This window comes from Anoplolepis gracilipes, chromosome 7 (genome assembly GCF_047496725.1).
Source record: "Anoplolepis gracilipes chromosome 7, ASM4749672v1, whole genome shotgun sequence".
Taxonomy (NCBI): Eukaryota; Metazoa; Arthropoda; class Insecta; order Hymenoptera; family Formicidae; genus Anoplolepis; species Anoplolepis gracilipes.
In genome coordinates this window covers 3,949,131-3,975,568 of record NC_132976.1, presented here as the reverse complement: position 1 = coordinate 3,975,568, position 26,438 = coordinate 3,949,131, and the positions used below count along the sequence as shown (strand labels likewise).

The window sequence follows — 26,438 nt, the reverse complement described above, 5'->3', positions numbered from 1 at the left end:
ATAATAATCATTGCTGAAGATATAGTTTTTAAAACTTTTTTTATTTATTTTAAATTGTTTTATTTTTGAAGAGAAGCTCTTACACATATATTGAAAATTAAATATGTGTAACAATTTAGAATTATATACATTATTTAAAGTATATATTCTCTCTGGGAAAACATAGAAAAGCTGGAATTTTTAGGGGAATTTTTTACATCTTGAAAAATCGGGAAATTATCGTGAAATTATCTTGGAATTTATCGAGAATTTTTAAAAAATTCTTTCTTTGTAATTTTGTTCTTATATTGTAAATATATATTTATCTGTTGTTCATATATGCATTTTCTTGAAGAAATATTAAATATGCAGTACACATTTTTTATTTGAATTTTTAGTGATATAAATTGTTATAAAAGTTAAAAATTTTTATCTTTACAAAAGCTATTCAGTTTTCTTCAGTAAATTTTTAAATTTTGAAACTTAGTAGCTTTATGTTTTTCCTACGTATAAGTGAAAAGAATTAGAAAATGCGTACAATAAAAAAATTTATTTTAAATTACAGCAAAAAATCTTTAAAATATTCTCTTTAGCCGGAATAAATATATTTGGGATATCAGGGATTTTTTTACACGATTTGTGACATCCTGATTGTTGTTTTATTCTTAAAATGTTATAAATCCATAAAAAAAATGAACCAAAATTCTTGGTTAAACTCAGATATTTCTTTAACAAAATATATTGTTATAAATTTATGTTATTATAATATTATAATATAAGATGCATTTTGGAATGTCACTCATTGAAACATTACTGATTCTTTCATTGAGATTTCTCTCACTGATTTGTATTGTAATTATAAATGAGACCATTCACTACTTTTTAGTGATAATACACTAAAAATTATACAGAATAAAGTATTACAGATTCGAGATACAATTTGACCATATAATTTCACATCTATTTACAAAACATTTTTGCCAGAGTGTTGTTGTTTATCTCATATCTTTTTAATTGACAGATAACCTTTGAATGAGTCGTTTACTTTACATCTGGGCACACCATACACGTCAAGTCACATACCTTAGTAATGTTTTTTTTTTTCTCAGAACGAAAATATTGCCACACGTTATATAGCTGCACCGTGTTTAGGACCGGTTTTACATCAATGTCGGTTAACTATATAACCCGACCTGTAACTAAATCTCTCTCTTTCTGCTGTCGCTGCTTGTCGGAGACAAACTTAGGCAGTTAATCTTTGCTAAAAACCGGTCCTGTATAATGCAACTTTCGTAAATAAGAAGAACGTTTCAAAGGTATAAGAACTGCACCTCTCAGGATTGTATGAATAGATAACAATCTTAGTTCTCGGTTATAATTCCGGATGGATTTTGCTTCAACAAATTACTTTGCAACGATAATTACAATCTTGTATAACGGCATAATTCAAAAGTAATTACAGTTATTACTATACACGATAATTGCATGATCGTTGCTGTACATAAACTTGTACGTAAACTTGTCATATTGAAAAACAGCTGATTGTCAATTTATAGTGACAGATATCGTTAAATTTTCGCGATTGTACGCGCGAGACGTTATATATGTATATATAATATCGGTTGCTAATTTTATCACGTCTACTCATTAATATGACCGACACATATTACATATTATAATGAGATCTCGCTTACGTTTTTACTGCCGAGAAATATAGACATGGCGACACGAACGCCGAGGAGGGAAAGAAACATGGGCGAGGCTCTCCGATGAAAGGCGTTAAACGGCGCTGACGCAAATACTTGGAAACTTTCTGTACGCACGTAGGTAGGAGAAAGGTCCTTTTTGTGTCTCTACATTCATTCGTGTCGAACCTTTTATTGCAGAGAAGAAGGCGGGGCAAAATTTGTAAAATTCAAGTTCATATTCTGTCATTGATATTTACTATAGAAAATATAAAAGTCTCTTTTCTCTGCGAATACGCCTGGTATATGTATAACATTTTGAAAATAGTTTGAAACTTTACTTTTATAAAAGACAGCCAGGTTCAGATCGAGCGAAAGAGTATCGGAAAATATCGGGGAAAAAGCATTTTTAATTAGTAATTTTATAAAAATTATTTTACGTTAAATGTGTGTATAAATATAATATACATACGTGTATAAAACTATTAAAAAATATAAAACAGATTAATAATTAAAACTTTTTCACGCTTGTTCGCTAATGCAAATATAGACATAAAGATAATTTTATTTGATTTACTTTAGCTAACCTTGTGAATTTTTGTTTTAATGCTTATATAATCTATGTTAATATATCTTTTTCGTATATATGTATATGATTTTCTATATAATGCAAGTAGAAAAAACGTAATAAAAACAACCGCTGCTTTACATTGCTTGTCTATTTTAGTTACGTAAGAGGTCTATGTAATATTGCGCAGAGTTTTATAATTTATTTGCATAATTCATTTGCATTTTTACGGCTTTTCCTCCACGAGAAAAAGAAACTTTAAAATAATAGTTTATTTAGTATTTATTATCTGTAGTATTTATTTATTAATTTATTATTATTTTAGTATTATTTAATATTTGTTATTATTTATCTTTTTTAGTATTTATTTATCTTCCAACTAATATGTTATAGAATATAATTTCTAATTAATATACTGAATGTATATATATATATATATATATATATATATATATATATATATATTGTATGTATAAACGCATAGCTACTTAAGAAAATTGGAATTTCTTTAATAAATTAAGATAATAGCGTTTTCCATTTTGATATCAAACAGCACGAGCATACAATAATTGTACGATAATAAACCATTTATATAATTGTAAGAAATGCATCTCGCTATATCATTGAATGATAAGATTGTGATTGTATACATATTTGTTTTCATTGGGTTTTAAATTTAAACGCTTAACATTTCGCTATTTCTATGTGCAATAACGTAACGTTTCACCGAGTCGAGCTAAATGGCTAACTTTATCAACCGACAGCCGGGCGTATACAACTTTCCCAAGTCACTCGGTTCTCCTTGAAAGAGCGGCCGGCCATAGGGATCTCTCGATGAAGTCGAGCCGGTCGAGCCTCCGCGGAAGCGACGTTCCCATTGGTCGTCGCGCCCGGCCCGTATATCCTGTTAATAATTCAACATTGTTGCGTCACGCATATAGACTCTATTATCGTAATTATGAATTTTTTACTTTACCGCTCGTAAGAAGGACGCACGCACACATACGCATAATAGAAACACGGATAACGTCCGACACGAAAAACCTGCGACAACCGTGAACACGTTACAGTCCGCACGATCAGAGTCCACGTTGAAAGAAAAAACAAAAAATGTCAAAGGAAAATTTATCGCGAATACTTTTTCATCGAAAGATTGTCGTTGTTAACGATGAAAATACTAGAATAAATATAATGACATTTAATAAACGCGTCTATACTCTTGGATTGCTGATTTGACGGATTTGGATTAAAGAAATAGAAATATCCGCGTATTCAATCGAAAAAATATGCTTATCTATAGTGATCTATAGGGGCTTTTATGCGTGTCCGGTGTATAATACATACATGACGAAATAATGCGTCGGTCAAAGTCACATTTTCGATCGCGCGGCCACCATCTTTCCGGCACTTTCGTTTGACGTGACTTTTGTCACGTGGCCGCGTGGCAAGTGCTTGCAGATTCATTCTCTGGATCGAGGACTTGATCGCAAAAAATTCCGACCCACAGATCCCTCGTAACGAACGCCTTTGGCCCACAATATATCGCTTTACATTATATACGTCGATATGAGACCGTTCTGTTACTACGTCGTATTACATTGACATTGACGATTTAATCTAATATGAGACATTTAAATTAGAAATTCTGAATAGTAATTAAAGTAATTTCAACGTCGTGACGAATATTTATTAAAACGCAGACCTACTGTATGACAATTTGATAAAGAACGCAATATATATTTTCCGATAGCATTATTTACTATCAGTCCTTGGTGTCACATCATTTTGCAGTTACTCTATTCTTATTGTTAGAATAAAATAATAATAATATTATACATCGATATACCTAATATCGTTAAAGATAAAATAGAGATAAAATTTTTCTAACAGATTTATATAAAAATTAACACTACGTAAAACATAAAAAAAACACAGCTGACGATATCAGATAATGTGTTAGACAAGACAAATTTTAGGATCGACTAATAAATAATAATTGATATTTCATTGAATTTTTAGTTACATAATCGAAAGACTAAAAATATATAGAATTTTAAGATTGCAACGTAAAAAATAACTTTGCAAAAGATCGCGACACAAGTTGTACACAACATATACATATAATTTGAATTAAAAAAATATAACGTCGCAGAGCATGAATTTACAAAATTATACGCAACGTTTTGTCTCATTTAAATATTCAGCATCATAAATATATGAACGGTGGCCTTGGGTATTACGCAAAAAATTCAACTTTTGCGTATCGTCCGATAAACAATAAATCAACAGAGCTACGAACATTTCGTGGCTCTTTTTCTCCGTCGCTAGTTTACGGCCATAGGACATCCTCAGCCTCTATTTTTACTCTCGTACTACATACTGCGCACTAGATTTAGAAGCGAGATGTACAAAAAAAGGAGATAACTCGATCTCTCCGGTTGAGGCGAGCTATTAAATGGTGTACGCGACTCAATCTACACAAGGATTATAAGTGGCGCCGATGGATCGGACCAGTATACGAAGGTCATTCCGGTCAGGCAGGGGCTCGTCTTGCTGGACCAATGGACGACGGCCGTTCTACAACGTCTTTCAACCAGGAATTTAACCGCATGGTAACAGCAAATCGTGTACGACGTGGAGGGAGAGTCGAGTAACGACGACGTGACTCTCTCGGATCGTGAATTCTTTTGACGTACGATTACGTCAAGAGACACCTCTGAAATCTCGGTCGAAGATCGCGTGAGAGAAATCGAGTGGCCGTGACATCAGTAAAAAAATAGATTAGTAATAGGAATTTATTCTGCAGATGTACTTTGATATCGAGAAATCGAAGATTGCAATTTTAAAAAATCTTGCTTCTCTTTTCGAGAGAAATCTTGAATTTCTGTAAATTAATGGTTTAAATATATTTAATTTCCGATATAATATTTAATTTCTAATATATTAATTTTTAATTTGTATTTTTATATTTAATAATAATATTAAATATAAATATATTTAATTTCTCACAGGAGGAATTGAAAGATATATTAAAGCGAATTCCTTTCTGTTTTATAGGCATTCGCGATATTTACTTGCATCTTTGATCTACTTCTGTGTTGTAGACAATTCGAAATTATTGTCATCATTATTTCTAGTATAATGATTATTGAAAGAAAAAACAAGAAATTTTAAGATGAAATACAAATGGATTTTTTAAAATAACGAAATAAAAATGACTAGATTACTAGATTTTTTGTAAAGAGAACAGAAAACATTTTAATTTTTTAAAATTTTGTAATATTTATTTAAATTTAATTTGATAATTTTATATAATGATACATATGATAAATATATATATATATATTTTTTAAGATCAAATTATTTAGAAAGAATCTTTAATACTTCTCTTTTTACAGTTTCATCTCTTAATATTTTGCAATCGTGTTATATTCTTGTCTTCTTGTTTTTTTTTTTAACAATATACAATAGTAGTTATTAAGTAAGGTAAAAAATACCTGCGAAATTACCTGCAGTTGTCGATAGTCAATATCTTCCCGTGCATTTAATTTTTTTTAAATCGACTTTTATAGCTACTATCAAGTTTCGTAATTTAATCTTTCACATTGTTTACTGCATACAAGATTATTGTTATATACGTTATTGTTTTTACCTGCGAAAGGAGAATTCCGTTTCATATTCTCACAGTATTATTTTTCTCTTTTTTTATATCCCAATGTTTATATCAACCAGTAATAATTTCAGATTTTTAAGTGAATTTTGCTCAAGCATAATAAATGTTCTTATAGTCTCATATTAATTATAAGGAAGCGAGGAAATAATGCAAATTTTTATTCGATTGCACAATTGATAACATGTGCGTCGATAAGACAGATAACGTTATAACCATACAAAAAAACCATAAAAAAGCATAATTATGTATGAAATAAAATTATCTGCAAAATACATATGTAAATGGCGATATTTGAAAAAGATAAAAAATATTTTTATCTTATGACAAAAAATTCCATATTCTCGTCTTTTAACAATTTTCTTTCCATAATTGTCATACTAATTAATTAAAATAAAGATTACAATACTACATAATTGATATAACATATGTTCAGGGTTTATTAGTAACATTGAAAATGTTTATTAGAATTCTCTGTATAGGTGTGTTTTTGTAAATAGATTCTTTATTACGTAATAAATGTACAACATGTGTAAAATAGTCCTGCACATATGTAATGAACAGTTTTTGGGCACTATGGTACATTTAAAATTTGCCAATATGGCATTCATTTAGTCAAATCGCGCTGGTATTAGAATTTCTATTATATACAGAATAGGCATAAAAACAAAAGGGCTCTGATATATTGAATATAAAAAGTTGAGTAGGAATAGAACTAACATAAACCGAGCACAGTACATAAATGCCACTTATATTGTGTACAAATTCTCTTTAATAAACTCTTTAATGAGCGTTTCGGTCCTTCCTTTGTTACCATCTTCAGCATACAAGGATAAATAACACATTCTTTTTTTATTATTTTGTTTTTTTTTTAATTATAATAATTTATAAAAATTTATAATTTATAAATAATAAAAATTATATTTATTTTTATAATTTTATGAACATAATTTTGTTATTTATAAATTGGTATAATTTTTTAAGTTATTATTTATAATAATTATTCTTAAATTATTATAAATAACAAAAAAAAAATATATTATTTACCCTTGTATGCTGAAGTTAAAGCTAAAGTCAAAGCTCTTATTAGTCCTATTCCTTCTTTCCAACTTGTTAAATTCTATATACAGAATAGTTTCTAATTTGTAACTATGTAATATGTGTAAAAAATATGGTGATTTTTTATTAGCTCGATTATATTATAAGGTAATTGCTTAAATATATGGCGAGTATAGTCGAACAGATCTATTTGATATGATTGCAGGTTTTATACACTGTTTTACAAATATATTTTTCATATTTTTAAAAAGCTGTTGACACATTGTCCTCGTAAATTAGGTCCATTATCACGTATTCATTTCGATAAATAATGTGTAATTTTAATTAAAAAATTGCAAAATCTTTAATTATAATGCAATTTTAAAATGCAACTAATAGCCAAAATGTACAAATATATAATGGACTGTTGTCTATGTGTAATTCCTAAATTAAACTGCAATAGAAATTATAAAATTCACAAGTTCCTAATTAAAATTAAAGTACATAATAATCTCAATCGTACAAAAAAATACAACATGATTTAAAAAATATACACCTTACATGTACACAGTTTATTTCTATCAAAGGATCACGATTTTATGCTTTCTATATGTCACTATGCAACATTCCTGATTTTTTTTTACACATACTAATGATATATCGGAAAAGAATTTTCTTATCGAATACAAGCATTTCCATATTGATCTACATACATTTTTCACATTTTTCCAGACTATTTATTTTAAATAATATATATCATAACTCTGTTTTTCTCAATAAAATGTTTTTTTAAACAAATATTCTAATTATGTGCAACAGTTATATAAAAAATAATAGTCAAATATATATTCTAATCATTAAAGCTTTTCATCTGATCGGCTGTTCACACTTTTTAAGGCGTTTATACTTTTTAGAGAATGATGAAGGTAAAATATTACAAAAGTTGACGATTGATTGATGTATATATAATGATGCAGTGTTACTTAAAAAAAATGAAACAAAATATACTGTATAAGTTTAATTGTAAATTTTTATAAATTTAGTAATAAAAGAATACTAAGAGAAAAAGAAAAGATTACTTTATTGAATACTTTGTACAAATAAGTACCATTATTGTTTTGCAGTAAGAAGTTAATTTGTTGCGATAGTGCTTAAGGCACTTATTAGATAAAAATTCGTTTTAATAAGTGTCTCAAAGTACAATTATCTGTCATAACATCAAAATAAAATTACTGCTGATTAAGTAGGCAGTATCAACACTTGAGGAATGTTCTGATATAATACATCTCATAGTCTTATAAATGCAAAATTAAAAATAATATGTACGCATAAAACAATGCAGGAATGTAAATAGCTTATCTTCAAAATAATACTTCAAGAGTTCAAGCTCAGACCGGAGTGGAATGTAAAATTCGATTTTCCTTTTTTATTTTAGAACTTTCTAAAAAATATAGTTATATCAATTTATTATATACATGTATAAGGCACGACCAAAGGGACTGATTTATATTAGAACCTTTTTACATATCTAAGTTTTACATATCTAAAAGAAATTAAATAAACTGCGAATCAGGCTTTGGTTTCAAAGTAATATCGATTTTTTAATATTCTTGATATTAAATGTTAATCAAATTTGAAATATATTTTCTAATTCTCATTTAAATTTTATATAAGTTTTTTTTGTATTTATACTTAATTCTTTTTTATACAATATAAAGCTCTTACATTTTTAAAAATTTTATAATAATTTTTACAAAAAGATTCACTATGTTATTGATGTGTGCGAGATTCAACATATAATCAGAGACTCAACATTTTAAAATTTTAAATTGGAATTTAAAAAAATTTTCAGAAGCAGAAATGACATTTAAATTACATCGTTTAAATATTTAGAATTAAATTATTTGAAAATGTATAAATATTATTCTTTTAATCGATCGTGCCTATCGCAAAAAAGACTGTTTTTTATATGAGAGTTCAGAAGACAAAACACCTGAATCAACTCAAAAACTGTCAAAAGCTGCAAGTTTAACATGAGCTGCAATAGAATAACGATGCTATCTCGTTCAGAATATGATTACTCTTGTAATCAATATCTATCTTGACTAACATTCTAACTTACAAAATTATTGTACCTTGTCAACAATTTGTATGTCGGGCGCCTCTCATTAATGGAATCAAAATACTAGGACTCTGAGCTTGCCTGAGGAATGGATGTTGCAATAATTCAGCTGCCGTGGCCCGTTGTGCCGGATCGCGCACAAGCATTCGTTCGAGAAAACCTTGAAGACGTGGACTAACCTGTGAATAAAGATAAAATATTGCTCATATTTTGATTTATAATTATATTTCAAAATGCTAAACCATGTATATCTATGTGCTTATGTTTAATTTAATAAAAGATCTAATTACTTTATGAAAATTCTTTAATTTTGGTGGCGGCATATCCCTGATGCGTCTCATAGCTTGTAAGGGTGGTTCATTGAAAAATGGTGGCTCGCCGTCAATCATCTCGATGATCATTATTCCTAATGACCAGATATCTACTTCAGGTCCATATGGCAACCTGCGGATATACAGGAAATATTTTTATATTTGCCTAATAATTGGAATAAACATAATACTTGAAACACATGTCAATAGAAATGCTATCTCTATTTTTTTATTTTTTAAAAAAATTTAAAATTTTAAGAAGAGAAAATTATAAAATGAATATACAAATATTACTTATATATATTATAATCACATTAAATATTGCTTTAGGACTTATTAATCTTTTTATAATAATTCAAATATAATAAGAATAAGCATAAAATTTATATGATTCAGTCTTGAAAGTAATATAAATTTAAAATACCTTGAAATGACTTCGGGACTCATCCAATATGGGGTTCCTACAAGAGATTTTCGCTTTGGTAATTCTTGAGAAACTTGAGCACAGAAACCGAAATCTGACAGTTTTACTCTGCCATCTGCCGTAAGTAATATCGAGTCCGACTTAATATCCCTGTGTATAACACCTTGTGAGTGTAAATACGCCAATGGTTTGAGGCACTGAGAGCACACCGTGGCTATTTGACTTTCGTCCATCCTTGAGTGTGTTACGATATCAGTTAGCGCACCTCCCTCGAGATACTCCATAACAACCCACAATTCATCGTCTACCAAGAAACTATCGTACATCTCTACTATATTAGGATGATGATAGTCTCTCATAATAACAACCTCGTTGAAAAGTAATTCGCGTCTTTGTTGTTTCCTCAGGTCCATTTTTTTAACCGCAACTTGACGATTTGTACTCTTATCTGTAGCTATGCATACAGTTCCTGTGCTGCCTTCGCCGATCTTCAGGAAATTCTCCAAATTTTCTCTCGGATCACCTTGGCTTACCTAAATGGATATAAGATAAACATCATATCGCACATTAAAGTTAAGTTCTGGAGTGCAACATTTATTTGAATATGTTTAAAAGCTAAAGATATTTAGATATTTAAATCTAAAGATATGTTTCCTCTCTTTCGTAAAAACGTACTGTTTGATATACATTTATAGGAATTTATAGTAAAATGATAGAGAAAAATTTTTTTGAGTGTAAAATTTACATACCACCATCTGTAAAGCAGCCCTAAACTGTTCATGTGTAAGTCTCTGCTCTGTTTGCTTGTTGGTATTGTTTCCACTTGTACCAACCGCCAAATTTCCTGAAGAGACGGCACTCTTCATGTTTTGATTTTGATCTGGAGTAGAACCGCTACCTGATACTGTGGACGGCATTGGCTTTGATAAATTATGCATCGATTGAGAAGTTTCCATTGGTTTCTTCAGATGTGACTGGAGATTAGACGGATTTTCAGACATATTATATGTCTGAGGATATTTATTAATATTATGTGAACTCAACTGACTCAATGGTCTTTGCGAGGCTATTGAACCTACTGGTGAGATTTTTGGCTGTAGCTTGTGTAATAACACATTTTGGTTCATTTGATGTTCTCTCGATGCCTCCATAGCTGAACCCTAAATAAAGTAACCATAAATTAAATATTAATGCTACATTAATTGTGTGTTATACATTTATTAAGCATATATCCTGCATTTATTAAAATACAAGACAGTTAATGACTTGCGTTATAATTTTTAAAATATGTGTTTAGATTGACTTTTTTTTGAATAAATTAAGTTGGATTATTTAATTAAAATATATGTAACTCTATGGCTTAAAAGGAATAAGATTATATTATTAAATTAATTCATGATAAAGAGATTATAAATATAAATGTTTTTAAATTGTGTGCAAAAGTTTTAATTGTATATATATATATATATATATATATATATATATATATATATATATATATATATATATATATATATATATTATTCTTCTTAAGATATTGAAAAATATGCATAATATTGTATGAACAAACCTGTACATTGCCGTTATATTGAGCTGATGTCATGGCCATTTGGGAATTTAGTCTATGAAACTCTGGATCTGGAAATTGTGGGTTATTTGGACTTTGTACTGGAGCTTGGGAATTAATAATAGGACTTAGGTTTTGGAAATTCATTGATAAATTTGGTACATTTGATCCGGAATGAGTTAAATTTGGCGATGACTGCATATTAGGATTCAGATTCTGAAGGTTTGGTATCATGTTCTGCATGCTGGAACTTAGTCCGCTGCCAACGCTGGGAGAATTCTGTCTTAGTTTATCAATGTAGTTATGTGGTTTGTTAAAATTGATGAAGCCTTGATTAATATTCGAAGGTATCTCCTGGCCTTCAGGGACGGATGGTGGAAGATTGCTCGCATGCCTGCAAATGATAAAGGTAATATTAATTACATTATTATCATTAATCTAAAATATCCAAAGATTAATAGATTTGAAGCTGCTTTACATCGATTATAACACTATTTACAATGCTAATTTTTAATAAATTATTAATCTATATCAATAGCAGTACCTGTAATCTTTCCTAAGTCGTGGTGGACTCGAAGAGCGTAGAGAATTGGAGCGAGCGACTGTACTAGTTTTAGGCAAACCATTCTCCACAGTCTTCTCGTTGCTAAGCGGTCTATTTATTCTAGGATCATTGTGTCCTCTCACAATAGTCTTCAAGTCTAGGATCTCGGTAGGTGTGATCTCACTTGGATCGACCAACGGCAGTGGTCTATTGGTCGATTTCAGAATCTGATTATTCCCAACTATCGAAGCCCATTGCAGTGGTAATCCTACAAACTTTCCCTCGCGCTTGTCAAATCCTGTATGCACCCTGTGCTCGAAGTTGGTTGGCGTGGATATCTGCGGTTTCTTCTTCTTTTTGGTAAACATTGTCCCTGCTTCAAGAGAACAACAATTACATAAACATACTAGCCGAATATGAACGGATATAAATAATGCGATAATTTTTCCACCGCCTCTGTCATCTAGTATTTATCTATGTAAAAATAGAAGATAAGAGAGCACACAGGATTCTACAGCTGTTAGACGGCACACGCCTATTCCGCCATCATCGCGGTATCCCTCGCGAACATTTTTTTCAGCGATTCGAAAAATTAAGGATCGAACATCACGAAGGAACTTAATTATATCGCGCGCGAGTGGCGTGAAATTGGCGAAAAAAATAGCGAGTGCCCAGGAGGAAGCCCGCAAATGACAGCAGCAACGCCTACCGAGCGACGATGCGGTTCCCGCGACGCGACTCCACCGAGGCCCGCCCTGGGCTCGGCTCGATTACGTTGCTTAAGGATTCTCTTCCTCGTGAAGGTGACTCTCGGAACGGAAGGTGGTCGGCAGGCGAGACAGCGGCAAAACATATAGGCGATGCTGCTGCGCGTTAAAACACGTAAATACGCCATTCATCCATCTCTCGACTCTCGACAGATCTAGATAGTGACACGGGGCGCACCACGCGGTAAGCTTACGAATCTCCCGTGGCATTTAGTTCATGACAATTTGCTGAAGCGACAAGTTTGCTGCGTGCGCGCGCGCAGGCACACGTGATCCGAGGAGGTAGTGTGGTATGGCACATGGCACTTGCGCGAGCGAACCGGAAACGGTGGCCAGAGAGAGAGTGCGAGAGAAAGCGATCCGAAGAGATCGCGGATAAAGAGCGATCACGCGAAAATTCATCGATCAAGCAGCATTTTAACGCGCGATCCAGTTCGATGGACTTTTTATTATATATTGCCTAGAGAGAGTCGCACTTGTGTCTTTTCAGTTTTAAAGAGATACGTGTTTTTTACGAGCGCACACTGAATTAATATAGCGATTAAACTAAGAAGAATATTAAAAGAAAAAAACGTTTTCTTATGCAAAATAATTAAAATGCGTAAAATATATATAAAATATATTTTAAACCTTCTCTTTAAATTATTTATTTTTTTTTCTATTTATTATTTTAAATATAAAAGAATAGTATTCTATAAATATATATATATATATATATATATATATATATATATATATATTAAATTAAGCATATAATTTTTATTTAATATATATATATATATATATATATATATATATATATATATATATATATATATATATATATTAAATAAAAATTATATGCTTAATTTTAATTATATTAATTAATATTTATCATTCAATAAAAAATACAATAAATAAATACAAAAAATATAGGAAAAAATCACAATAAATAAATTACAAATCTAAATAAAAAAATTTTTTTAATTTGTTTTAAATAGATAAAATATGTTATATACATTACATTTATAATTGAAGCGGACAAGACTATAAGACTATTTTTATAAGAAAAAAAGATGGTTAAGGAAATTTTATTATCCCTCATAAATTAATTTTATTATTCTTCATAAATTTCTTTGCGTTGATATTATTTGCGGTTTATATTATAAATTACGAGGTTACACACAATATATATAAGCAATATAATGTTACATAACAACAAATAATCTAAAAAATGTATATGTCTCGTTGATTTTTTAAAAATAATTATGTACGTTTAAAAAGCCGATTGCTTATATATGTTATATATATTTATGTCAGAATAAAATCGCGAAGAAGTTATAAAAAATCGCGCTTTTGGAATTAGCTAGCAGCAAATTCGAAAGCATCTCTCCGTTTCTCGGGGAAAGGAAGGATCATACGAATTCGGAAAATGTTATTTGCATCATCGACATGCATCTGTCATCGCGGTGATCGACGATGAGTCATGCGTCTGCGTGTATCTGATGCTGTTGCATCCTCGACAGTTTGTTAACCCCAGAATTGTGTAGAAGTCGCATAATCGGGTATTACACAGTAAAAGCGTATCCGATATTCCTCTGAGAGAAATTTCTAATTTTAAAATTTTATGGAATTCAAAATTAACTATATTTGTTCGGTAATTTTATAAATATTTGTTCTATAAAATAAACAAGAATATTAATTTTATAAATATTTGTTCTATTTATTCTCTTTATTTTATAAATACATATTTTTAATTTTATTTGGTTTATAAAATACACAGGATGTAAAGGAATCGAATAAGGAAACGTTGACGTCAATTCAAGCGAAGAATACAGCTATGAAATTAGACAAGTTTTACCGCTATAGCTTGTGGAAATAAATTAATTTATAGCAAAATGTCTGTCTAATATATTTGTACACGAGTTTTTTTTTCGATCGCGTGTGTGATGAAGAAAAAGATGTGCGAATTTAACGGTTGAGCTCAAACAATTGACCCTAAGAATCCCGACACGGTACGGTTATTATTCGGTCGATTTTACAGTTTAATTCCCAGTTAATTAAGCACACGCTAATTGAGACGGTTGGCGTCTTCAAGTAGCATGACGGAAGTGATTTTCGCTATTTGTGCTCATTGAGACTCTGAGACAAAGCGTAAAAAATTTATATTTCCATGAAAATGGAATTGATAAATATTTTTATGGCAAAAGATAAAAGCGATTGTTTAAAAGTAATTGTTTCATAAAAATAAATAATATTTCGTATAAAACAAATGAGCACAATTTACATCTTTTGTGATTTATCTTTCGCTATTGATTAATTTTACGTTTACAAATTAATAAAATTTTAGTTTTTATTTTTTATTTTATATTATTTTATTTTTTAATTCTCAAGAAAATAGTACACACAGAGCTTTATATAAATTTTTTTTAAATAATATTAAAAGGGATTGAGACAATTTTAACAATATTAAAATAGAATTGTAATTCAAGTAAAATTTGACAATTCCAAGTAGGAATTATAAGTTAAATAATTTCAAATCAGAGTGATTTGACTGTTCAAAATGTCAAAGTAGACTTGAAATTTAAAATTTGGAGAAAATCGAAGAAAATCGGAGAAAAATTTATATACTGAGAAAAAATAAATATATATATATATATATATATATATATATATATATTTTATTCGTCTCTTACCATTTGTTTCGCGTCTGTTGCTCGCATAATCGCGACTAGCTCTCCTTGAATTATTATGTTGCGCTAGAAGAAGGTTTCTAGAGATACATTAATAATGCAACAATAGTATTTTTTTTATAACTAGTTCCATTTTATTCGCAACATGCAGAAACTTCGGAGTCGTTTTTTCGAATTTTCTTTTTTGCGAATTCCGAGGGGGTGATGGATTGTAATTTAATGATATGAATTGTTCACTGCGGTGCATGCAATATTTATATATAATGCTCTGTGATTATTCTATAGGCCCTAAGTTTAATACTTGAATACGTTGTGTCTCGCGATGATCTCTGTATATGCGTGCTGGTGGGGATAACATTTTTTTATGGAAAAAATAGTAGTACATCGTTACTCTTCGATATGGATGCTAAACATTCGGGATACGCAGGTTTGTTCTTGTTTTTATTCTCTATTAGAATATTTTTTTATTAAATTCTAGTATGATAATATTATTATTACTGAGTATTTGTTTGTATATTGTTTGAGTTAAAAAAGACATTCGTTTTTAGAGTTATATGAAGTGTATCTATAAAATGTAATACTTTTAACCATATCAATCATAATTTAAATAATCTCTGTAGGAAAATTATAAATATAATTAATGTAAATGTATTTTTTTGTAAGAGAAAGACATGATAAGCTTCTTAAGATATAGAAGGAAAAAGCGTAGATACCGATTTAAGATACGGAGAAAATAATATATGTAATGATTAATAATTTAAATAATATGAGTTGCATTTCTTCAATATTTTTGCAATAAAAAAATATTGTTTTTGTTAAATTAATCATGACGAGTTTATGCAAACGCGATAATTTTTCGCAGCTAGATTTTAAGTGGGCGGTGGAGTTGAATCGCTATAGCCTGGAACTTATTGGCCTTTGGCCGAAAATGGAAGAAACGACGCGAGAGAAATTTATATCTAATGTACGTGTATTTCTGTTGATAATCATGATAACCTTCGTTTGCATAATTCCCTGCATATACTCCCTCATAAGAGTTTGGGGAGATTTGATGTCGATGACGGATAATCTGCAATTTACTTTACCTTTGGTGTCGATGGTGATGAAGCTTGTCATCATGTGGAGCAAAAGAGCTGGTAGATACGTTTCGCAATTATTCTCATAGCAAAAATTTGGACAGAAAAATAAAGACGCTTTAAAAAAAAAAATCAAAACAAAGTAATGTTATATCAGAATATTAAAATTATTAAAATTTTCTCTAAATATAATAAATAAATATAATATAAATAAAATATAATAAATGTTATAATACGATTAAGGAAAGTAGAAATGACAATGCAGTTATATTTATCCTACTACAATAAAACATCTGTGCATATGTAAGAAGTTATTATAAAATTTTATGATTAAGAGAGTCGCTCGCTTTGATCTAATTATTTTTTCTAAATTATTTTAAGTAGAAATAGAGAATGACGATAAAATTTTCTAAACTTACTTTAGCATAAATTTTTCCCAAGTTATTTTGTAATAATCGTTGTAATTTTATCAATGCAAAATTCTTTATGTTATATTTACGATTTCAATTTTTTCACTTGACTTTAATCGTTACAATCTACCTTTTAAGCTCTTGTGCCGATCCTGCACATGATCGCCAACGATTGGTTGAGGCTCAAGTCTGACAAGGAACGTGAAAACATGATAAAATGCGCTCGGATTCCTCGTATAATCATAATTTGCGGATTCGTCATGATGTTCGTTTCATTTATCCTGCTGTTTATTCTGCCGTGTTTCGGGATCACCATGAGATACATCACAAACGTGACCGATCCAGGCAAACCATTGCCTCTGCAGACATATTACCCATATGACACCGATATGAGCCCGTACTTTGAGCTCACGTTTCTCGCGCAGGGTGTCACTCTTATGGTGTCCGCCATAGGTTACAGCGCGATCGACAGTCTCTTTGGGTTGCTGGTCTTTCATGTCTGCGGTCAGCTGGAGAATCTCAAAAGCCAATTGATGGACAAGAAGGTTTCGAATTTTGATCGTGTCCTGGCGGATGCCGTAACGGAACATGTACGCCTTATCAGGTTTCGTACACATTGCTTATTTATTGCCTCGATGAATATTGCTTTATCATTGATGATTAGATCAGAATCATTCGGTAGAATTAATAATAGACATATATCTGCGTTAGACAAATTGCGTTGACAGCTTTTTCGGGAAACCTGAAATCATAGAGAATTGTGCTTATGATTTTTCGAACACAATCGTTAAGTAAATGGATGCAAATAATTAATGCAGTTATCTCTTTTTGTATTATTTTTAATGTTAATTTTATTTATTATAGATGTGTTAAAGTCATCGAAAGTACGTTTACTTTGATGCTTCTTGGATTATTCCTCTATTTCGGTATATTATTTAGTCTCTATGGATTCTTACTAGTTACCGTAAGTTAACAATTTTTTTTTCTTTTGCAGTCATAACGAGAATTATTTATTTAATTGTCTTATTAATGTATTTTGCTTTTATTTGTTTTTATGTATATTTAAGTTAAAATTGAATAAAAATTATATTTAAATTGTATCAAATTCGATTCTTGTAACAGTAGTATTATACGAGATTTAAGTTAATTTATCAATCAAATAATATGCAATAGTTATATTTCATGTTATGCAGTTATGCATAATCATAGATATAGACATACGATGTAAAATTATGAATTATGTATTATGTATTCGATTATATGAAATAATTTTACGTAAAAACACATTATTTTTATATATTGTAAAAAAATGTATATATCTGTTTATGGAATGTCTCTGAAATGTAATAGATACGCATATGCACAATTTTTAAATTATAAAAATATTTATTATTTACAATAATTAATATTTCTAGTATGTGTTTTTTCTTATTTAATCATAGGTCATTACCAATGGACTTCATTTGTCTCTCGTAAGATTGTTGTATCTTATAATAGTCGTTACAAATATTTTTGGGCATATGTGTTTGTACTGTACAGTTGGAGAATTTCTAATAACGCGGGTAAATATTATTTTAATCCTTTTTTTACTAAAGCAAAATTCATATTTTACTAAAATAAATAAAGCATGTAATTGAAGATTTTGATTTTGTTTCAACAATTTCGTTACTCCTATAATTCGTGACAATTTAATATAAAAGTACTAATTAATAAATTTAATTATTTAATAAATATAAATGTATCTGCGTTCTAGTGCGAAGGTGTTTATCGTGCTGCGTGTGATTATCGTTTGTACAAATTGGAACCAAAGCAAGCGAGAAATCTAATTTTATTAATGCTTTACACAAGTAAACCACTTTACGTAACAGTCGGAAAGATCTTTCCTCTAACGATGGATACCTTTTGCAGCGTAAGTGAATATATAATTATAAATTTATATTGCATGTTTTCTTTCATTAAGGAATTTATATTTTAGCGAAGAAAAATTAAAACATAATAATGCTAGAATTGTTTAAATATAATTTATTTACTATTTCAGCTATTAAAAACGTCGGGCGGTTATATATCGGTTCTGCTTGCACGACAAGATTAATATAAATGAATCGCATTAATATATATGCTTATTATAATCATGATGATAATAACAAATTGATTATTACGAAGATGATAATATTAAACATCGACTGTGTGTGTCAGGAAGATGGATAGTATATAAAATATTTTTATTTGAAATATGATTATTTTTTCAAATATGTTATAAAAAATCATCATTATTTTTTATTTTATATGTGTTTTATATATTTTATTTAGATTATATTTGACAAATGTTGTGCTCAACTCCAACAATCTTGATTGAATCTAGTAGTGAAAAAGTAGTCATAGTATTACTATTGTCTTTATAGAATATCGATTAATAAAAATTGTAATATATTCCTTTTGTTTTCTTAGGAAAGGTACGGAAGTGTCCCCCTCCGATTTTAATGCACTTTAAATATGTTGTAGTCTAAGTCAAAATGGGAGACGTGTATTTTTTTATACGTGCCCATACGGCCATTAAGGGGATGAAACACCCTCTTGAGAAAAATCTTTTATATTTCTTAGCAAATACCATCGAAATAGTAAGAGGAAAAAAAAAAAAAATTTCCAATAACAGTTTTATGGTTTTTAACTTTACTTTAAAACTGCAAAATCAGATTTTTCAAAAAATGAAGGGGGAGGGGGGATTTCGAAAAATATTTTACAAAAAATCTTAATCTCCATATGTTATCAAGATTATGACTCTGAGTAACGTCCAAAAAATTTTAGCCATTACTCGTTGTTTATTAAAGAGTTATAAAGAAAAAAATTTTCAGCAATTACATGTAATTTTCGGACACGTACATTTAATAGAACTTATTCTTAACAGATTATCTATTACACGCAAATAAATAAATTTATTTAAAGTCCATTTATACATATCTGTTCCGTATAGCATTAATATCATTAATTTAGGATTAATTTTGAATAAAAAAGAGGCTAAAAAACCAAATTTATGGGTCAAAGCATGAATAGAACGCAAAAGTAAAGGTAAATTTTTCACTTTATATAAAGAATATACCCTGGGCAACAAAATTATCACAATAAAAATTTATACCAAAATGTCACATAACTTTAAATAATCATAACTCCATGAGAAATTGTCGTATTTAAAAAATTTTTTTTACTTTGCTCTTAGCTTAAGCTCTCTACTTAAAAATATTAAAAAATTGCCAGTATTAGCGATGCGCAACACGGGGAGATTGCGGGATATATGTGTGTGCTGTTCAGCAAGTTTCCCGTATTGCTAATACTGTCGGTAACAAAATATATAGATTACTTTGATACGTCATAACTCCGCATAAAAATCGTACAGACCTCAAATTTTCAAGGACAAGTCCAGATTTTACCATGATTATCATGATATTTGTGAAAAAAATGTATTTTACTCCGTGAAGTGCGTTAAAGTATGCAATTTCTTGGATACAAAACACGTCCTTATTTTTGAAAACATGACGACAAGGAGGGAAGAAAAATTCAAAATCTGGCAAATGCTTTTTAAGTAGAGAGCTTAAGCTACAAAGTAAAATAAAATTTTCAAATACGATATTTTTTCGTGGAGTTATGATTATTTAAAGTTATGTAAAATTTTGGTATAAATTTTTGTTACGATAATTTTGTTGCCCAGTAGATATTAATAATTCACTTATATAAAGAATAACATGCAATTGTAGGAGGGGATGATACACACAAACGAAAACCCGCGTACATATGACACACGTATGCAAGTTTTTGCTTATGCGTCATCCCCTCCTATAGATACGTGTTGCTACCGTACCTGTTATGGTATCACTGAAATTGAACGTTACACGGACACTTACCTTTGTCCATACATGTATTGGTACGTTCAGTGCTGTCCGTTCCGTGAAAATTGGTCGCCAACGATACGGAATAGTGGAATAAATACTTACATTTAATCATATAGATGGTGACATAGAAATAAATATTTTCTCAGCGCATAGCATTAAACACGCATTTGCGTCTGCAAAACGCATGAATATTAATATTGATGTAATAAGAAAATTTGCAGGCTAAATAGAAAAATAAACTGCTTTCAAACACAAAATTTTATGCTAGAGTTATTGTTCAGGACTTGAAAGTATTTGGATATATATAATATTACATAAGTAACGAAAAGATTAATTAAATAAAATTAAGTGATATAGTTATGTTCACTATTTCTTATTGTTTACATTTTTATCACAATAAATACTTGTTAATTTTGCTGAGTAAAAATTCATTTTTATGTTTATTTTATAATGATATAGTCGTAGCAAACTTTTAACATCTATTCATAATATATATACATATAAGATTTATATATAAAATATATTAATAACTGATTATTAAGAAATATATATTTTAAATTAAATCCTTTCATTTTTTTCATTTACATCAAAAATTAATGTCATTACGGCTAATTCATCTTTTGACAGACCTGCTATGATCACGGAGTGACATCTCGATACTGACTGGTTTAAAAAATTCACAGATACGATCTGGATATGTGTAAATAATCATCTGATTTTACTGATGATGATACGATATAGATATGATAGATAGGGAACAGCTATGTATAAATAGGCCTTTAAGCTTATACTTTTATTAACCGTATCTAATGTTTAAAAAATTATGTTATATTAGTAAACTTTAAATTATGTTATATTAGTAAATTCTTATTGTTTATAACTTTATAATAAATAACGTGCGAAACCTTTTAAATATTACTCAGGACAAAATGACCTTGCTAACATATGTTGAGGCTCGTTAATGTCAATTTATAAAAATACATATAATGTTATTTACCAAAATAATTTATCTTCCTGTTTGCTATTTTTATAGTTTTCTGTGTATTATATGTATTCTTTTGCTTAACAATTTAACCTATTTAATTTCACACATTGAAAGAATTTATTGTACTATATATTGTAATTAATTGTTTGTTATATATAGTTAACTCGATATGATAACATCAAATCTCTATTTGCATATATTTCATTCAAGAAATTATGTCTTCATTAAAATTTTAAATTATCAATTTTCAAATTATTATGTTATTTGTTTGTGCATGCTGTTAACTTTATGTGACATTTCGCACATTTTTCGTCGTACATAATACGTTTTTTGTACTAATATTCTTTTCTTTTCTTATTTTTCCTTATTTTGTCCTTTCTCCAAGGACTATTACAAATGCATTATTTTTCGATACGATAATGCGTACGTAAGCACTATAAAGTATGGAAAACAAGTTTCGCATGAGCCTTCAAATATTAAGATGCATTACTATTTATGACTTTTCTCTCTCTCCCAATGTCAAAAGTTTTGTTGAAACGGAGAACTGCTATCAACTAGGGACAGCATCTGCAATATTTAATGCACCAGAGAGAGAGAGAGAGAGAGAGAGAGAGAGGCGCTTGCACTTATGTTCCGAGCATGCGTGATGATCATTTTATACGGCAGAGTGGGAAGAATTCCTCTTCTCACGTGTTAGTCTTCGACATGGACATTTCAAGATCTTTAGGATATAGAGGTACTGAACATATGATACATCTTTCGCTTCTAGTGTTTCACGTCCTAATTAAAACATAATTTTAAAGTTGACATAGTATTTCATCACAAATAATAATTTATTTCTATAATTTCTTCTGTGTCAAGATATTATTTTTTATGATCTACGTTTCATCGTATTATAATTATATTGTTCAAATTTCTTTTTTATTAAATTGTTAGATTTTGTGTGGGCAATTGAACTACATCGCTTTGGTTTGGAACTGATCGGTTTATGGCCTAAGACCGAAGAAGCAACAGCGAATAAAAGTCATGGGTCTAACATTCGAGTGAGTCTCGTCTTTACCGTGATACTAGTCTCTGGTGTTCCCTTTATATGGGCGCTTGTGCGAGTTTGGGGCGATATGATCCTTATGATAGACAATTTGCGAATTACATTACCTCTCATAGTGGTTTCGATGAAATATGTTATTATGCGATGGAAACGAACAGGTATGGGCTGGACTCTTTGTAATGTAAAATCTAATCTTGCATTTTTTCATTCTTCCTTAAATCGTTTACGGGTTTTATTGATTCATTGCTGCAACCATATTGAATTACGATCTCCAAAAAATTATAAAAATAATGAGTGATTTAAAATTACAACATACATAAATGTTATAATAAAAATAATTAAAATTTTAAATTAAAATAAATTAATTTATAAATTGTACGAGATTTTTTCTTTCTCTCTTTATTTTGCAAATTGAATAATACACTTAAAATTAGAAGTTAAAGATTAAAGTCGCTAGTATTTAATTATAAACAACGGGTTAATTAAATCGACCTGACTAGCCAAAATCATTTAATTTATTCACATGACGTTTCGACCATATGGTTGGGGTCCTTTTCAAGTCCTTTGCGTTTATTTCAATTTATTAACCGTTGATTTTAACTAGTGAAATATTTAACTGTTCCCTAATTAAGTTCTACCTTTAAACATGTTACATTGTATTCTTTCTTCTTAATTTACGTGTGAGTAGACTGTTTTTTTTTTTTTTTAATGACATTACATTGTATTGTTTGCGTTTAATTCGGTATAAATTGCATTCATATATTGTTTGATCCTTTATATATTTTCTTTATAGTGACACTTGAAAAGGACCACAACCATATGGTCAAAACGTCGTGTGAATAAATTAAATGATTTTGGCTAGTCAGGTCGTTTTAATTAACCCGTTGTTCATGAATAAACACTCATTATTAGTTTAAAATCTTTGCGTCCTAACATATATATATGTTTATTGTTTTATTATACTTTCAAGTTTTATTATCCATTGTAAACATGATGGCGGAAGACTGGACAGCGTTAAAGTTAGCCGCGGAGAGGGACGTGATGATAAGACGAGCGCGAATCGCACGATTTTTCATAATCTTTGGATACATTATAATGGTACTGGCATTTATCATGCTAATCGTTTTTCCCTGTTTTGGCATATATATCAGGCATTTAACGAATCTTACGGATCGGAACAAACCGTTACCGCTTCAGACGTATTACTTCTACGACACAGATCAGAGCCCGCTATTTGAGTTGACATTTCTTGTTCAAGCCTTAACGCTCTCCCTGGCAGCTATAGTTTACACGTCGGTAGATGCTTTCTTGGGACTCATAATTCTTCATATCTGCGGCCAGTTGGAGAACTTCCGGCGCCGAATGGTCAATTTGGTCTCGTGCAAAGATTTCAACCATGCTCTGAGTAACGGTGTGCTGGTTCATTTACGACTCATCAGGTGTGGCTTTTGTAAATTTTGTCAATAAAATGTTACAATAATGATAAGAGGGGGGGGGGGGAGACGATGAGAGAGAGAGAGAGAGAGAGAGAAAATTTATAATTACGATAAAATTATATATCAGTCAGAAGAGTTCGATATATATACATTATTTTTATTAAAGAATATCGAAAAATTTAATAAAAAATATCAAAGACATTTTATTATTATTATTATATATTTTTTATATATATGATTTTTAGATATAAATGTTCTTAAAATGTACGTAAAAAATTTTATTAATTTTAATGTGACATTACTTTGAACACTTATAGATAATACTTATAGGTTTGCTGAAAATATTGAAAATACGTTTACTTTAATGATGTTCGGATTATTACTCTATTTTGGTATTGTATTTTGTCTATGTGGATTCTTATTATTAACTGTGAGTTTTCTATTATTTCACGACTATATTTTAAAATGTTAAAATGTGATTTTTATTCTAATTTCGAAATATACCATCTAAAGTCCATAATATTTATTTTACATTTATATGTTTTAAATCTATTATTTAGGTGGTCACTGACAAAAAGATAAGTAATGCGGGTCTTCCACAAGTATGTTACATGGCAGTTGCTGCTCTCATTTTATTATCGCATACGTTTCTCTACTGTGGTGCCGGAGAGCTTATAGCACAGCAAGTAAGTCATATACAATTTATATATAAGAATAAATTCCATTTATGGATATGAATAAAGTCAATCATGTATTTAAATAAATGCATATAATATTTTAGTTTTGTATCATATATTTCGTAGTCAATTAATGTTTCATATTATATGTTCAATAATTGCGTTAATAGAATTTTTATACATTAAAATTGGGTTTGTCACTTTTTTGTACAAATTTCAAATTTAACACATTCTAATAAATCATTGAGATTCATTGTTACTCATATTTGTAAGACCATTTATATGATATAAATATGAATTAAAGATCTCTGATTGAAGTTAAACAAGTTTATCTATTTCGTTAGCTGTGATGATATAAAATAAAATTTAAGTCACTTTTATTAATGTTTATGAGAACGGCATGTATTCTAACATAAACGATATTCATATATCGTTATATGTATATTTGTTAAGTGTAATGCAGTATATCATGCAATATGTGATCTTGAATGGTACAAATTGGAGCCGAAAAAAGCGAGGACTCTTATTATATTAATGCTACGAACCAACGAACCTTTCCGTTTCACTGCGGGAAAAATTATACCATTAACGATGACCACCTTTTGCAGCGTAAGATCATCTTTTTTAATTTAATTTACGTTTTTCGCCCACATTCTTAAAGTTTGATTTACTTTTACGTCAGACTTTTTTGCCAAGAACATACTGTCTAATTATTAATTTCAATTATAACACTTGTTATGTGATAAATATGATATAAAAGTTAACATAGAGTATACAAAAGTTTCTCTTTGTTTAATGTGTATACTTTACGTGTTTTGTGTTTGTAGTATATTTATAAATTTTAAAATAAAAACTTAAAATACTTATTTTCAGTTATTGAAAACATCAGCTAGCTATATATCGTTTTTATTGGCGAAGCGGAGTTGAAGATACATATCGAAATTAATAGTAATATTATTCATTTATTTTATTTTTTTGATAAAAGGAAATGAACATATATTATATTTCCAATTAAATGTATATTATGGATAGAATAAAATTGTAATTATGTATTACACAGTAGAAATAAAAATTTTACATTGTTTATCTTATTTGTATTTACTTCAGTGCATTTGCTATATTTATAATAAAATATATTATTATATTGCGACATGTGTCAATAACTCGTATTATTTGTCACAAGAACAGAGAGACTAAATACCAAAATTGGAATTTTGTGTGTTTTGTGTTGTGTTCTGAAAGAAAAAAGTGAACCTGTATTTTAAAATTTCTAGTGCTTGTGCATTTCTTTTGTATATATGACTGTATCAGTGATAGTGATTACTGACTTTCACATTTATTTTATATTTTTAATTCAACATGATAAGGTAGATGCATTCATCTACGCAGTTGTAATTTTGTGCGTGTTTTATATGTTCTAATACTTCATAGAACAATAATGTGATTTAAATTTAACTATATTTGTTGTATAATTTTATAAGTATTTGTTCTATAAAAATATACAGGAATAATAATTTTATCAATATTTATTCTATATTTAATTTTATTTACAAACAAGAAAATTAAAAAACTGCG

General features: G+C 29.2%; 2 protein-coding genes across 5 annotated transcripts; one reads left to right on the top strand and one right to left on the bottom strand.

Moving 5' to 3' along the window:
- Positions 1-6,385: 6,385 nt before the first annotated feature.
- Mbt (serine/threonine-protein kinase PAK mbt) lies at positions 6,386-12,862 on the bottom strand. Of its 4 annotated transcripts, none has more exons than XM_072896046.1 (8): positions 12,618-12,862; positions 11,909-12,284; positions 11,368-11,758; positions 10,877-10,957; positions 10,547-10,807; positions 9,798-10,330; positions 9,353-9,506; positions 6,386-9,241 (listed from the first exon to the last, which is right to left on the bottom strand). In XM_072896046.1, exons 2-8 carry the CDS (start codon positions 12,274-12,276, stop codon positions 9,080-9,082), a joined length of 1,950 nt encoding a protein of 649 aa, XP_072752147.1. In that variant the 5' UTR covers positions 12,277-12,284; positions 12,618-12,862; the 3' UTR covers positions 6,386-9,079. The 4 variants fall into 4 exon arrangements, with proteins under 4 accessions (XP_072752147.1, XP_072752148.1, XP_072752145.1 ...); XM_072896047.1 differs by having other exon boundaries at positions 10,547-10,771; XM_072896044.1 differs by having other exon boundaries at positions 10,547-10,957.
- Positions 12,863-16,998: 4,136 nt separating this feature from the next.
- LOC140667656 (uncharacterized) lies at positions 16,999-25,851 on the top strand. Its single transcript, XM_072895791.1, has 11 exons — positions 16,999-17,437; positions 17,698-17,797; positions 18,276-18,395; positions 18,587-18,742; positions 22,369-22,438; positions 22,639-22,908; positions 23,721-24,189; positions 24,517-24,616; positions 24,747-24,872; positions 25,317-25,472; positions 25,737-25,851. Exons 1-11 carry the CDS (start codon positions 17,043-17,045, stop codon positions 25,788-25,790), a joined length of 2,016 nt encoding a protein of 671 aa, XP_072751892.1. The 5' UTR covers positions 16,999-17,042; the 3' UTR covers positions 25,791-25,851.
- Positions 25,852-26,438: the final 587 nt, after the last annotated feature.